The 12,915-nt window shown below is 56.0% G+C and overlaps 1 protein-coding gene across 6 annotated transcripts in view; it reads right to left on the bottom strand.

Annotated features, from left to right (window-relative positions):
* Nucleotides 1-804: 804 nt before the first annotated feature.
* CACNA1B (calcium voltage-gated channel subunit alpha1 B) overlaps nucleotides 805-12,915 on the bottom strand; it is a 164,065-nt gene continuing 151,954 nt past the window's right edge. For 2 of the 6 annotated variants that reach the window (XM_081067364.1, XM_081067365.1), the window contains exons 40-47: nucleotides 10,091-10,198; nucleotides 9,417-9,529; nucleotides 8,335-8,462; nucleotides 5,998-6,133; nucleotides 5,755-5,871; nucleotides 4,549-4,756; nucleotides 4,141-4,388; nucleotides 806-4,003 (exon numbers count right to left, since the gene is read on the bottom strand). In XM_081067364.1, coding sequence (XP_080923490.1) covers nucleotides 3,473-4,003; nucleotides 4,141-4,388; nucleotides 4,549-4,756; nucleotides 5,755-5,871; nucleotides 5,998-6,133; nucleotides 8,335-8,462; nucleotides 9,417-9,529; nucleotides 10,091-10,198 — 1,589 coding nt within the window. In that variant the 3' untranslated portion in view covers nucleotides 806-3,472. Of the gene's footprint in view, nucleotides 4,004-4,140; nucleotides 4,389-4,548; nucleotides 4,757-5,754; nucleotides 5,872-5,997; nucleotides 6,134-8,334; nucleotides 8,463-8,682; nucleotides 8,795-9,416; nucleotides 9,530-10,090; nucleotides 10,199-12,915 lie in introns of those variants that run through there. The other 4 variants (XM_081067366.1, XM_081067368.1, XM_081067367.1 and 1 more) reach the window with 3 other exon arrangements.

Raw genomic sequence — 12,915 nt, 5'->3', positions numbered from 1 at the left:
ATGCAGGCCCAGGCTGGAGTCATCTGTGCCTTTAAAGCCATCAAGGTGTGAAAACGAGGGCCAGTCTCAGGGGCAGTTCCAGCAAGACGGGATCCGCCTGGAAAAAGGCGTTTCGCACAGTGGGACAGGCGCGAGGGGAGACGGGCCTGAGGTGGGTATGACGCACAGACCACGCTCCTGTGCTCATCGCGGGCTTTGTGGCCGTTCTGCGGGAGCGTGCCCGTTTGGGACAAGCCGTGCCAAGCACTGCGCACGTGGTGGCACACGTGGTCCGGAAGGCCAGCAGGGAAACCCGGTGACGGGATGGAGAGAGGGTCCTGTGAACACCGCCGTGTTGTGCGCGACAGAAAGCAAAGCGCTGGGAAGTGACGTTCTCCTGGGAACACCACGTCCACACCACCCCGAGCGTGCAGCCCCGAGGCCCTCCCCGACCAGGGTCTGTGCGGCCTCAGGGGGCTCGCAGAGACCCCGCCTCGCCGTGAGGTGACCAACCCAGGGCGCTAGGTTCTGAACCCACTGCTCACACCCAGCTCCTCCTGGGCATTGAGCCCGCTCTACCTGCTGGACAGTGATGCGCGCTTTTCCCCACCTTTCTGCTTCCATTCTCACTTTTGCTCATTTCTCCTCAGCTTCCCTCACAAAGCCCTAACCCTAACCCTATCCCCAACCTTCTTAACTCTGACCCTTGATCCTAACCCTAAACCCTATTTTAAATGCCAAACCTAACTCTAACCTAACCGTGTCTTTTATGTCTTCTAAGAGCTAATTCATCCAAACACTGGGGCCACACAAAACCTCATCCCAGCCTGCTGGCCCCACCCCTCACCCCCCCCACTGTGTTCCTAAGGCAAGAACCACCACAGCCACCAAGAGGCCTCACCAAGGCTCGTCTTACCACCCATAACTCCAATCCTCACCCCAGTTCTCAACCTGGTTGCATCGTTAACAGGCAAGCTGTCCATGTCCCCCTTTTCCTTGGAGCCCCCCTCACTATGCACCCACTCACGTGCCCATGGAGACGTCCTGGTCCAGACCGACTCCTGCACCCCTTGCAAACATCACCCAGCACCTTGGTGAAGTTTTGGTTTTGATTTTTTAGCTAAGTTTTATTTTAATCCAAGGACTTTGCTTCATACAAAATGTCATTGTAGAAACAATAGCAGAATCCAAAGTTTGGCTGATAAATATTACTCAAGCAGCAAACTAGTCAATCACAGAATATTTTTTTAAAGCAAGTCCCAGTTGTGTTGTGTGATTGGGACTTCCCCCTTTTTTTTTTTAACACTGTTCTTAAATATAAAGTTTTGCAACAAACGTTTGATTTATATCAAATATAATTAAAAATTAACAAATGAATACATTGTATCAAAAAGTACGAAGATATACACTATCATGCACATACTTGCATATATGTATATATGTATATATTTTACATGCACACGTAACTTGTTCAAACTACAGCCACTGCTTGACTGGTTCCAGTGTAGACAACTGGTTGATGCGTTTCAAATTTGGCAACTCACTATGAGATTTTGGGGGAAACGTGATGGCTGAGAAGAGACAGTGCAGAGAAAACAACCCCAAGTCAGAAAACAAGACACAGTGTGTCCTCCCCCATGCCCTGTCATTCTCTCCAATCCCACTGTTTAGAAGGTCCTACACAGACCAGTGAAGCCGTGTGGCTCTAGGAAGTGGATTCTCCACTCGGCGGGGCCTGGGGAGGCAGCTGTGGCTGCCGCACAGAACGGATACATTCGAAATAACAGGGGATGGGGGACCAGCACGAAACATCAGGGTCAAAACACACACCCTCTGCTTTGCGACAGGTCACAGCGATCACATGCAGTCAGAAATTCTGGGCTGTGTATCGTGTTGGAGTAAAATGCTGTTATCTTAAAGTTTCAGAGTGTTGTGCCTTCCAGTAAGGAACTCTATAAAATGGTTTGGTCACATCATGCTGAAACCCTAGAACAGGTGGCGGCCTTGTGTTTTATTTCTAGTAAACGTGTGTCTCTTGTTGCATAGCCCTGTGGGTTAACGGCATCCACTCACGGGGACGCACCTGCACACAGACACGCACACACACATCACACGCAAAGTTTCTTAAAGGAGAATCACGGGGTAAAAGCCAAACACACGTGATCCAGCAAAGAGATCATCTGACAGTTCAACACATGGAGGACACACCAGAACCTACTCATGGAAATGTCCCTTTCTTGTCCGTGAAACAGTCTCCAGCATTTCGTGCACAACATCCTGTGGTCTTTCCCGTTTGAGTGGCCATGAGGGTGGTTTCCCTTCCGCTGCCTGCCTTCCCATGTCTTGTGCCCGAGTCAGAGCTGGCTTCACGTGCCCCTCCTCACCGCTGTCATCACTCGTTTCCTCCAGGTTTTGCCTTCCTTTCAGTCGGGCCTCCTGCCATTGGACCCCCGCCTGCCCCCAGTCTCTCCCTCCCCCTCGCCTGACGCCAAGACACTTTCAGGACAGCAGAGGGTCTGCTCAGCAAGCATTCTGTCCCTGAGGATCAGATGTGGGTCAGATTGCAAACGCCCCACACACGCACACGCTCCGCGCTCCCCGGGAAACCCTTCCACTTGCGAGACGTGGTCTGCACGTTCTCCGGACGGCAGCTTTCTGCTCGGCTGCTATTTGGAATAGTTTCCACAAGCCCCTGGGTTCGCAGGCCTCGCGTCACGGCCCCCAGGAGCCTGGTGGGACAGGGCTCGGAGGTCAGGCACTTGGTCAGAGCGGCGGGGCCTGGACCCCACGGGAGGGCGGCTCCTCAGACACATCACGAAACACATCCTGGAAAGTTGGCGTCTTCCTGCAGGTTTGAATTTTAAGTTATGTTAACATTTCCTTCCCCGTTTATCTGGTTCTCTTGGTTTTTTCTAGGTTAAGTACATAGAATTGAGAAAAGAGTGAAGGGCGTTGCAATAAAAAACCGAACGCAACAGTAAGAACATCTTCCAGATTTGGTCCCTTGCAGGCGGGACAGTGTGTGGGGAGGGCCGAGCGTCCGTCCGCCGCTGAGACCGGAGGGGCCGCACTGGCCGCGTGTTCTGTGCCCGCTGAGGACGCTGCGAGCCCCCGCTGGGCTCCCGAGGTTGCTGCTGTTCCCCATCGCGTGGGGCCCAAGGTCTCCCCACCCCGCTGCCCGTGAAGGACGCTGCCCACAGTGGAGACCTCCTGGAAGGTTCCGGGCAGCACCCCGGGTGCCGGAGCCCCCCCCCCCAGGATTCAGGCTCGCAGGGTCCGGCTCCACGCGCAGCCACTTGCTGTGTGGGGTCTGCCGTCCGAGACCCCAGAAGGTAGCGTGAGCGGGACCGAGGGAGCCACGTGCCTCCACGAAGGGCCGGGGGGAGGCGCCCCTCCTCCCAGGGCAGCGGCCCAGCCTCGGCGCCCCCGCGCGTGCCGGAGCCCGCGTGGATGATAAAACTCATCCGCGGGTGGCACCCGCTGAGCGGGGCAGCTAGCACCAGTGGTCTTGGTCCGCGTGGTGGTAGCTGTGGCCCACGCGGCCGCCGGAGCCGAGCCCCAGCGTGCAGTGGTAGCCGTTGGGCACCCGGCGGAGGGGGTGCGACTGGGAGGTGAGCGACGACACGTAGGACGTCCGCGAGGAGCGGCCCGAGTTGGTGGCCAGCGCCTCCTCGAAGGTGAGCGTGTCCTCGGGCGGAGAGCGCGCGGCCAGCTCGCCGTCCGGACGCGGCGCCAGGGACGGGTCGGAGCCGGTCCGCGCGCCGGGGCCCAGGGCCGCGCTGGGGGCGTCCGCGTGCAGCAGGGCGTCGTGCTCCGACAGGCCGCGGCTGAGCCGGCGCGGGGACAGCGCGGGGAGGCCGGCGTGCGCGCCCCCGAAGTGCACGGGCGAGGACTGCGCCGTCCTGTAGGTGACGCTGGGCCGCGGCGTGGGCGGCGTCTGCGGGAGCTGCCTGCGCGCGCCGCGGCCGGGGGCGCCAGCACCGGGTGCGGGCGGCGCGGGGCTGCCGGTGGCCGAGCCGCTGCCCTGCGGACCATGGCGGAGCCGTCAACGCCAGGGGCGGCCGGCCGGGGGGGGGGGCACGCAGCGAAGCACAGCCCCGCGCGAGACGCCCGCGCGAGAGGCCCGCGGGATGCAGGGCGCGCGGGCGGGGGCGGTCTCACCTGCCGCGGGGGGCCTGGCTCCGGCTCGGCCGTGGGCGACGCGGGGTGGCTGCCGGCGGAGGGTCTCGGCTGCGGGGGCTCGCGGCCCCCGAAGCGGTCGCACGAGTAGAAGCGCTGCTTCTCGGAGGACGACGACGACGGCTGCCTGCGCTCCTGGGACCGGCCGCGCTCCTGCCTGCGCTCCCGCCGGCCGCCGGGCCCCTCTCCCGCGGGCGGCCCCGGCCCCGGCCCCGCGGAGCTGCCGGGCGCTGCCCAGGAAGACAGGGCGTCACCGCGGCTGCGCGGGGCGCACGCAGCCCCCACCCGCAGCCCCCACCCGGCGGCGCAGGGGCCCAGGGACGCAGAGGGTCCCCGCGGCTCGCAGAGCCCCCAGCCTGGGCCGCTGCCACTCGTGGGGCATCAACGCACCGCCATCCTTGTCTGCGGCCTGGCTGGGCCCCTTCTCCAGGGACTTCTGCTTCCTGTCCCTGCGGCGGTGGCAGCGGTGGTGGTGGTGGCCGGCGGCCTGGCTGGTGGCAGCGCGGTCCAGGCCGCCACTGCAGAGCTGCGCCGCGTGGGGCCGCTGCGGCGCCAGCGTGGAGATGGAGCGCTTCATGGGGCTGGTGTCCGCGGGCGGCTGTGGGCGGGATGGACCGCACGGCCTGAGGGGCGCCCGGGGCCGAGCCCACGGGAGGGAGCCGGCCCTCAGCGGGGGCGCGTCCCCAGAAAGGGCCGGCTGTGCTTCGGGGCCTGGCAGGGGCTCTGGGACCACCAGGCCCCTCCTGACCGCGGAAAGCTCTTCCCCACCGAGAGCCACCCTTTCCCCTAGAGCACGCTGCACGCGAGGCAGTTAGCTGCGTGCCTGGCTCTCGGGCCAGGAAGAGAGCAGAAGCCATCAGCACTGCGAGTGACAGTGACAAGTTACCGAAATAAAGTCCAGATTGAACATACAGAAGCAGAAACCACAAAAAGGAGGCAGGCACAGGGCTGGGAGGAGAAACTCATTGTGTGTGAGGGGGACTCAGGCCATCCGTGCGCCAGCTGGAGCTGGAGCTGGAGCTGGCGCACAGCGGGGACAGGCCCTGAAGATCCCAGGCCACAGGCTGAGCCCTTCCCTGGGCCCTTGCCTGCCAGGCAAGTGGGGGCAGCGTCCCTGACACAGCCTCCCCGGTCTGTTACACCCCTGCCTGTGTCCCTGTGAAAGGGACTGAGCCCAGGAAAGCCCCTGCCAGAGGCTTCCTGCTCAGACACCAAACCCACCCCAGGAGGGGACCAGGAGGGAGCACTGCCTCCAGGATCCAGAGAAAGGCCAGGCCACCCCTGAGCCTTGGAGGGCAAAGGGTGGACTGAGGAGGGAGGCACCGTGTGCATTGTGGGGGGGGGGGCTGGGGTGGGAGAGGCATGTGCCAGAGAGAGGAAAAGGTTGGGTCAGGGAAGGAGGTGGCTGGTGGGGACCATCAGCTGGCCTGGCCACAGCTCGAGACCAGCATTGCGCTGGGGGTGCCCAACGGGGTGCACAGTGTCCAGGATGCAGTGCCCCAGGGGTGCTGTACCCTGCAAAGCTCACCAGTGGTGCACAAGCTCCCCCATTGCACATTGCCCACCCTCCCATGACCGAGTCTTCCAGACACCCACCTGTGTCTCTGCAGCCAGGCGGGGCATGGAGGCCGCACGACCCTGGCTCTCCAGCCCAGGCGGGGGCTCCCCGTCAAGGCCCCTCATGGCCATGCTCTGCATCTGTACTTCCACAGCCTGGGGGTACAGCACTCATTCCACATCCCACTCTCACTCTCACTCCCATCCCTATCTCACCCCATCTTACCCCATCGCACCCCCAGCCCTGACTCACCACCCACCCCCATCCCCGGGAGCCCTCACTCGTTTTCCTGGCTGCACCACTGGGATCTCTGTTGAGTGGCCACGCTCCAGGGGGGTCCTTGCCTCATAGGGCACCTCCTGGGTCCTTTGATTACCCCAGGAAACAGACTCCTTGATGCCACTCTCTTGGGTTTGTCTGTGGAGAAAGGTTTGTCCTGTTGGCTCAGAGGTCTGTATGCTATAGAATGTACACCCCGAACCTGGTCGGAACTGCCAGGAACCTCCACTAGCCCCATTCTGGGCTACAAGGAGCCCAGAGGAGTGATGCCACTTGTGTGCAGGTGCTTCCAAGCTCAGAAACAGCAAAGGCTGTGGACCGAATGCCAGGGCTTAGAACGTGCAGAGAGGGGACCCTGGCCACCCATCCAAGGGAAGCCTGCACCCACCGCTTCTTGGTCTGGGAACACCTGGCACATTCCACAGCCCTTCTACCACGTGTGTGGTGGCAGCAGGGATCCCTGTTAACAAGGATGAGACCATGCGAGGACAGAGTGTACAATGCAGAGTAGTAAGGACACCCCGTCCCCCGGGAATACAGAGAGCCCTGGCAGCCCAGGTTCCTCCCAACATCCAACTTCCAGCCCCGGAAGCGTTTCTGCCCTTCAGATCTAGTCTCAAGTGTTACCCTTTGGGGGAGGCCTTCCCAGAGCACAAGCCTGCCTTTTCCCTATCAATATCTGTCTGTCTGATCACACCTCCCAAACGGCATGAGAGCTGCCCGGCATTTGCCAGGGTTACTGTCCATTCCAGTGTTCAGCGTAGCATTGCACACATGCCCAGTCACACAGCTTGGGTGGCATTCATCACAATCATAGTTCAAAGGGGGGGCCTGATGGTCTCATCAGCCACACTAATGACCAGGCCAACTGTCACCTTTGCAGAGCTGCCCACACCCTCCTGCACAGTGCTGTCTGGAGCCCTGAGAGGAGTGTCCAGGGCCTCTGCAAGGCCAGTCCCCAGGGTCTTCATGCACTAGTGGGGAGCGTGATTTCTGGAAGGGAGCATCGTCATTCCGGTCAGGTTCTCCCGGTGTCCTGTGGAGGGGTGCTCGGGGATGGCCAGGTGACTTGCTTTGGCCAATGGGGCACAAGAAGAAGGCTAAACACCTGCACTCTGGCCTTCCTCTCAGGCTGCTCTCAGGCCCTCACCACACAGATGAGCCCAGACACCAGACATGAGAATAAGCCGTCCTGGGCTCACCGCCTGAGGAGCTGGCCCAGGCCTAGGCCCACAGAACTGCCAGGCTGGTCCCGAACTCAAGAAGTGACACACCATTAAGTTATGGCAGTTTGTGACTCAACAAAAGCTACCTGACTAACAGTCCATGAACCAAATCAGGCTTCAAAGAATATCCAGACACGCGAGGAGAGGCAGGAGTCAGGAGCCCTCAGCACTTGCTGAGTGAGACAAGAGTTCCCGTCCCTGCCTCGGCCTTTGGCATGTTCACAGACGTGGCACCTCCACTGGCCTTGGGGGCGGGGGACCGGCTGGAAGGACCCTGCCCTCACGCGGAATCCAGCCCAGCCACCAGCTACCACCTCAGCTACCCACAGAGCAGAACCAGTGACTGTGACTTTCTATCACTTGGTTTGGGTGATTCTTCACCAAGAATTATTGTGGAAAGAGTTATGTGATATCAAATGACCTTACCAATTTGTCTGTAAAATACAGTTGCTTCAGAAATCAAGACCAAAATGGAGATGTGAGAGGAGAATGTCTTAAAGGACTTAGAAAGATTAGAATAGGCTATTAACAGAATAGGGTGAGGCCTGGGGGTGAAAAAAATAATTTCTTAACAGTCTTTAAGCAACAAAGGCCAAGGAGGAAGTAGAATCTGAAACCCCTCACCCGAAAGAGAAACAGGCACGAACGGTGGCGGGTGATAGTTGGAATCATGCACTGCCCAAATGAGTTGGTCTCAGTGCTGTCAGAGGCATGTAACATTACAGGACTGAATTTTAGAGCTCACCATAGAAACTGCTTGCAGCAGAGCTGGACTAGCTTTTGGGTGACACCCACAGTGAAACATCTGGGTGGAGGCGGGCGTAGGGTCAAACGGGAGAGCTGTGATGGAACCTGAGGGCTCCTAGCATGCTGCTCGGGGGGGGGGTCCCCCTCATAGCAGGGAGGTGGAGACACTGGGAGCCCTGCTTTACTCACACCATCCATCCTGCATGTTTGCCAAGTACTCACACGGCCCCAAGTACTCACACATCACCCCGCCAAGTACTCACCCCACCCCACCGAGTACTCATACTGCCCCACCAAGTACTCACACTGCTCGAGTACTCATATGTCACCCTACCAAGTACTAACACCACCCCGCTGCATACTCACACCGCCCCTCCATTGCTGAGGGAGGTCGAGCTCTTCTGCTGAAGGAAAACCCGAGCTCCTCGGAGCACAGCCGGCTGAGTCTGCTCCAGTGTGGCCTTCAGAGGGTGAAACAGGGACACCGTACCCATCTGCAGAGGATACAGGGGAGAGGAAGAGCCCTGAGGGCTGGGAGTGGCCTCACAGAGGCCCCTGCACGATGGTGCCCCGGCGGCCTGAGGGACAGGGCTTCTTGTGTGCTGGCGAGCCTTCCTGCTCTCAGGCCCACCCCTACATGAGGGACAGGCAGGGATCTGCTCCAAACCTGGTCTGTGAAAGGCATTTTACTTAATGGAGCCGCAGTTTCCCTACCTACAAAATTTGGGGACTGGATCCAATTACAAATGGCAAAGAGACTGACTGGTAGAGGCTGCTGGAACCCTGGGTTGTGCGGAATTCTGAGATGTCAGGGCTGGGGGCACGTCTGCAACAGACAAGGGAAAGGAAAGCATGGGCACCAGACACTTCCCATCCCAAGGGGCTGAAGGTCGCTGTAAGCTCTGAACTTTCTAGACTGAGGGCCTGCCTATCGTCAATGGTTGCTGAAGGTCTGACTATGAGGGAAATTGTCATCTGTGCAGGATGACATCAGGAAGATGGGCCCCTGACGTCCATTCAGTCGAGAGTGGAGCGGGTCGTGACCCTGGGCCCGATGCAGGGAATTGCTTTGGTCCCTGTCTATGTCCAAGGAGAGGAGGTTCTCCCTGCTCTTCCCAAAACATCTGCTCCAGGAGCCTTCATAATTTTCCTTCTACCACTTAAAAACATGGTGTTGCTCAGGGCCTTTGTCCTCAGCTCTCTCATCTTTCACCCCTAAACATGAGCTCCCCAAGTCAGGGGCTCCCCAGTACAGCCAGACAGCCAGCTAATGGAAAGCACAAAGGCTGTATGGGGTTAATGTCTGGGGGTTGGAAAGGCGGCAGCAAGAACCTCTCATCTTCCTTTCCCCACTGTGCTTTCTCAAGAAGGGTGTGGGTTCCCACCGCTGTCACACCTGGAGGTCCCCAAGTCTCAGCGTTATTTCTTGGAAATCCTGGAACCAGTACCTGGGACAGACCACCAGGAGCTTGGTGAATCTGGTCTCTGCTGGTTTTGTTCTGTTTGTAGAAGTCGAATATCATCAGAGCTGCATAGACTTTCCCCACCGTCATCTCATCAGCTGGGGAAGATGAGCAGACAAGCGTGAGAGTGCAAAGGTTGGAGCTTGGGGGAGAAAAGGGGCAGGGAAGGCAGAGGACATGGCTGGAGAAGACGAGGACGCAGCCCCCACAGGACTCCTGGACACGCGCAGGCCAATGGGGCTCGGCCCTGAGCAGCGCCCCAGATGCTGCCCGTGTTCCCCTCGAAGCTGCACTGACTTCCCGAGACTCCCCTGGGCTTCCAGAGGGGCCTCGGGCTTCCCACAACGAGGTGGGGGCAGAGCTTACCTGCAAGCACCTCACCGTTTGGGGCATGTACGACAGGGGGAGTTTCCCTACCTTTTCTCTGGCTTTTCGCAAGTCAACTCCCCACACAAGGAGTGTGGGTGACTGCACCACAGAGTAATGCCCACAACCCCCTCTCCCACAGCTCCTGTGCACCCCTGAAGCTGCAAACTGAGTCTGGACGACTGAGGAGGTGAGCCTAGCTCTCCAAGGTGGCCGCACAAGCACCGTCCCCCAGGCGTCCATGCTCTGCTCTGGGTGGGACCCCACAGGGAGAACTGCTCGGTCTCACTTACGTTTATGGGGCGGCACCAGTAAATCCAGCGTCTTCTGGGGTAGATTGGCCCACACAGAGCAAATCTCCTTCCTCAAGTCTGCGTCACACTGATGCTGCTTGGTGCCAGCTGGGGCAGGATGTGGGTGGGAACAAGAAGAGAGATGTTAAGAGCCATTCCACAGACCCCCTGGGGCGACAGGCTGAGCTGGGCAGGCAGGGAGACTCAGTGTGGGGGAGAAGGGGCAGAGGCGGTGCTGTGAGAACAGGGCGGTGGGAGAAACTGCCATGGGGGTTGCTCAGAGCTCTCCCTGCCTGATCCTGCCTAGAAAGAAGGGGCACATGGGCTGAGCATTCAAGGAGTGTGTGTGGGAGGGGTGGTCAGGGAATGGGGGGTGGGGGCACTAATTCACTCATTCACTAACATGTATTGAGCACCCACCAAACATCAGGTACTGTTCTAGCTGATGGAACAGAAACAAGGGAAGAGGCCCTCTTGGAGGTACATGACTTTCATCAACAATGAAGGAGCCAGAAGTTAAAAAATCCGGCATTCAGATGAGGTGGGGCCAGATGGGAAATAGCAGGAAGGCTGCAGTTTTTGACAGGGTGGTCAGGAAAGGTCTCGTGAGAAGTGTGTGGCAGACCCTGAAAGCAGAGAGGGACCAACTTGGTGTGTCACATGACGAGCCAGGAAGGCAGGCAAACATTGACATGGGAGCAGCGGCTGGTTCTGCACCGCTGAAGAACCAGCAGAGAACTACTCACTCCTGCCTATCCTGTCTTCACTTCAGGGTCATTCAAGTTCATTTACATACAATAAGACCCACCCCTTTGCATTATGCCATCCTACCAATTTTGGTAAATGCAGACAGTCACGTATCCACCGTAATCAAGACATGGACACAAAACCACTGCCAAGCCCCTCGGACCCACGGCAGGCAACCACTCAGCCTGCTCCTGCCTCCAGCAATCACTCATGTGTTTTCTGTCCCCATTGTTGTGCCTCCTCCAGAATGTCATACACATGGCATCACACAAATGTGGTGGCTTTCGGGTCTGACTTCACTCACTCAGGGCGATGCATCTGCGGTTCTCCCACATCGAGGGGTGTACAGTCTGTCTCTGTGGACGGCCGAGGACCAGTTCGTTGTATGGACACATCCCAGTTCATCCACTCACATTCGCATTCTTTACAGTTTGCAGCGATTATGAATAAGGCCATAAACATTTGTATATGGGTTTTGTATGGATGTATGTTTTCATTTTATCCCCCTTTTTAAATTTCCATAACGGCTAATGATACTGAGCATCTTTACATGTGTTTATTAGCCTTCCACATATCTTCTTTGGCGATGCAGCTATTCAAATCCTTTGCCTATTTTTGTTGGGTTATTTTCTTATTGCTGAGTTGTAAGAGGTCTTTACATATTCTGGAAACGAATCTTACATCAGATGTGTGTTTCACAAATATTTTCTCATAGTCTTTGGCCTGTCTTTTCATTTTCTTAAGTATCTTTTGAAGAGCAAAAGTTTTTAATTTTGATAAAGTTCAATTTATCAAAGTTTCTTCTATGGCTCAAGCTTCATGTGTCTTGAATTGTTTTAAAGATTTTTTTTTTTAAATCTTTGCATAACTCAACATTGAGAAGATTTTTCTCCTGTGTATTCTTCTAGAGGCTTTATGCTTTCACATTTATGTCTATGATTCATTTCAAGTTAATTTTGGTAAAAGGTGGAAAGTACCTCCTATGGACTGAATTGTATCCCCTCCTCCTTCATGTGTTGAAGCCTAGCCCCCACTGTGATTGTGTCTGGAGACACGGCCTAGAAAGAGGGTAATTAAGGTGAGATGAGGTCCTAAGAGTGGGTCCCTGACCCACAAGATTCGTGTCCTTATAAGAAGAGTGTGCTCACTCTCCACATGCACTTAGAGGACACGCCACAGGGAAGGACACTGAGAGGTGGCTGTGTACAAGCCAGAACATGCCCCAGAATGAAATCTACCTTCTTGGAACCTTGATCTTGGACTTCCAGCCTCCAGACTGTGAGAAATAAATGTCTGTGTGTAAGTCACTCAGTTATGATATTTTGTTATGGCAGCCTGAGCAGACTAAGATAGCAAAGGTCAAGGTTTTTAAACTGGGGTGGGGGTAGGGAGTGCATATAGTTGTCTAAATTTTTTTTAGCACCATTTGCTGAACAGATGATCCTTTCTCCATTAATTGCCTTTGTGTCATCATTCAAAATCAATTAACTAAATAAGTGTGAGTCTCTGTTGTTCCATTGATTATGTCTCCATCCTATCACCAAAACCACATGCCTTGATCAATGTAGCTTTATTGGAAGGCTCTGATTCAGATAGGGTGAATTTCCCAACTTTGTTCTTTTTTTCAAACTTGTTTCTGTTACTCAAGTTCTTCTGCTTTTCTACATACATTTCAGAATCAGCTTGTAAATGTCTACCCAAAAAGCCTGTTGGGATTTGACTGGGATAACACTGGTTCTGTTGCTCAACGTGGGAAGAACAGGTATCACAACAATACTGAGTCTTCCAATGCAAGAATGCAATGTAGTGTTTGATGTATTTAGGTCTTTTTTATTCCTTTAGTCATTGTTTTGAATTTTGCAGCATACAAATATTACATATATATATTTTTGAGTTTCCAGCAGTATAGAAGCATTTCATGTTTTTGGTATGGTTTTAATGGAACTTTTTCCAAGTTTGTTAATTGCTAATATATAGAAATACATTCATTTTTGTATACCGACCTCGTATTTTGTGTCCTTGCTATACTCACACATTACTTTTAGTAACTTTTAATGGGTTAGAGCAACAGAAATTTA

Source organism: Rhinolophus hipposideros (assembly GCF_964194185.1).
Source record: "Rhinolophus hipposideros genome assembly, chromosome: 11".
Lineage (NCBI taxonomy): Eukaryota > Metazoa > Chordata > Mammalia > Chiroptera > Rhinolophidae > Rhinolophus > Rhinolophus hipposideros.
The sequence above is the reverse complement of the archived record's forward strand: the minus strand, read 5'-3'. Positions and strand labels throughout refer to the sequence as shown.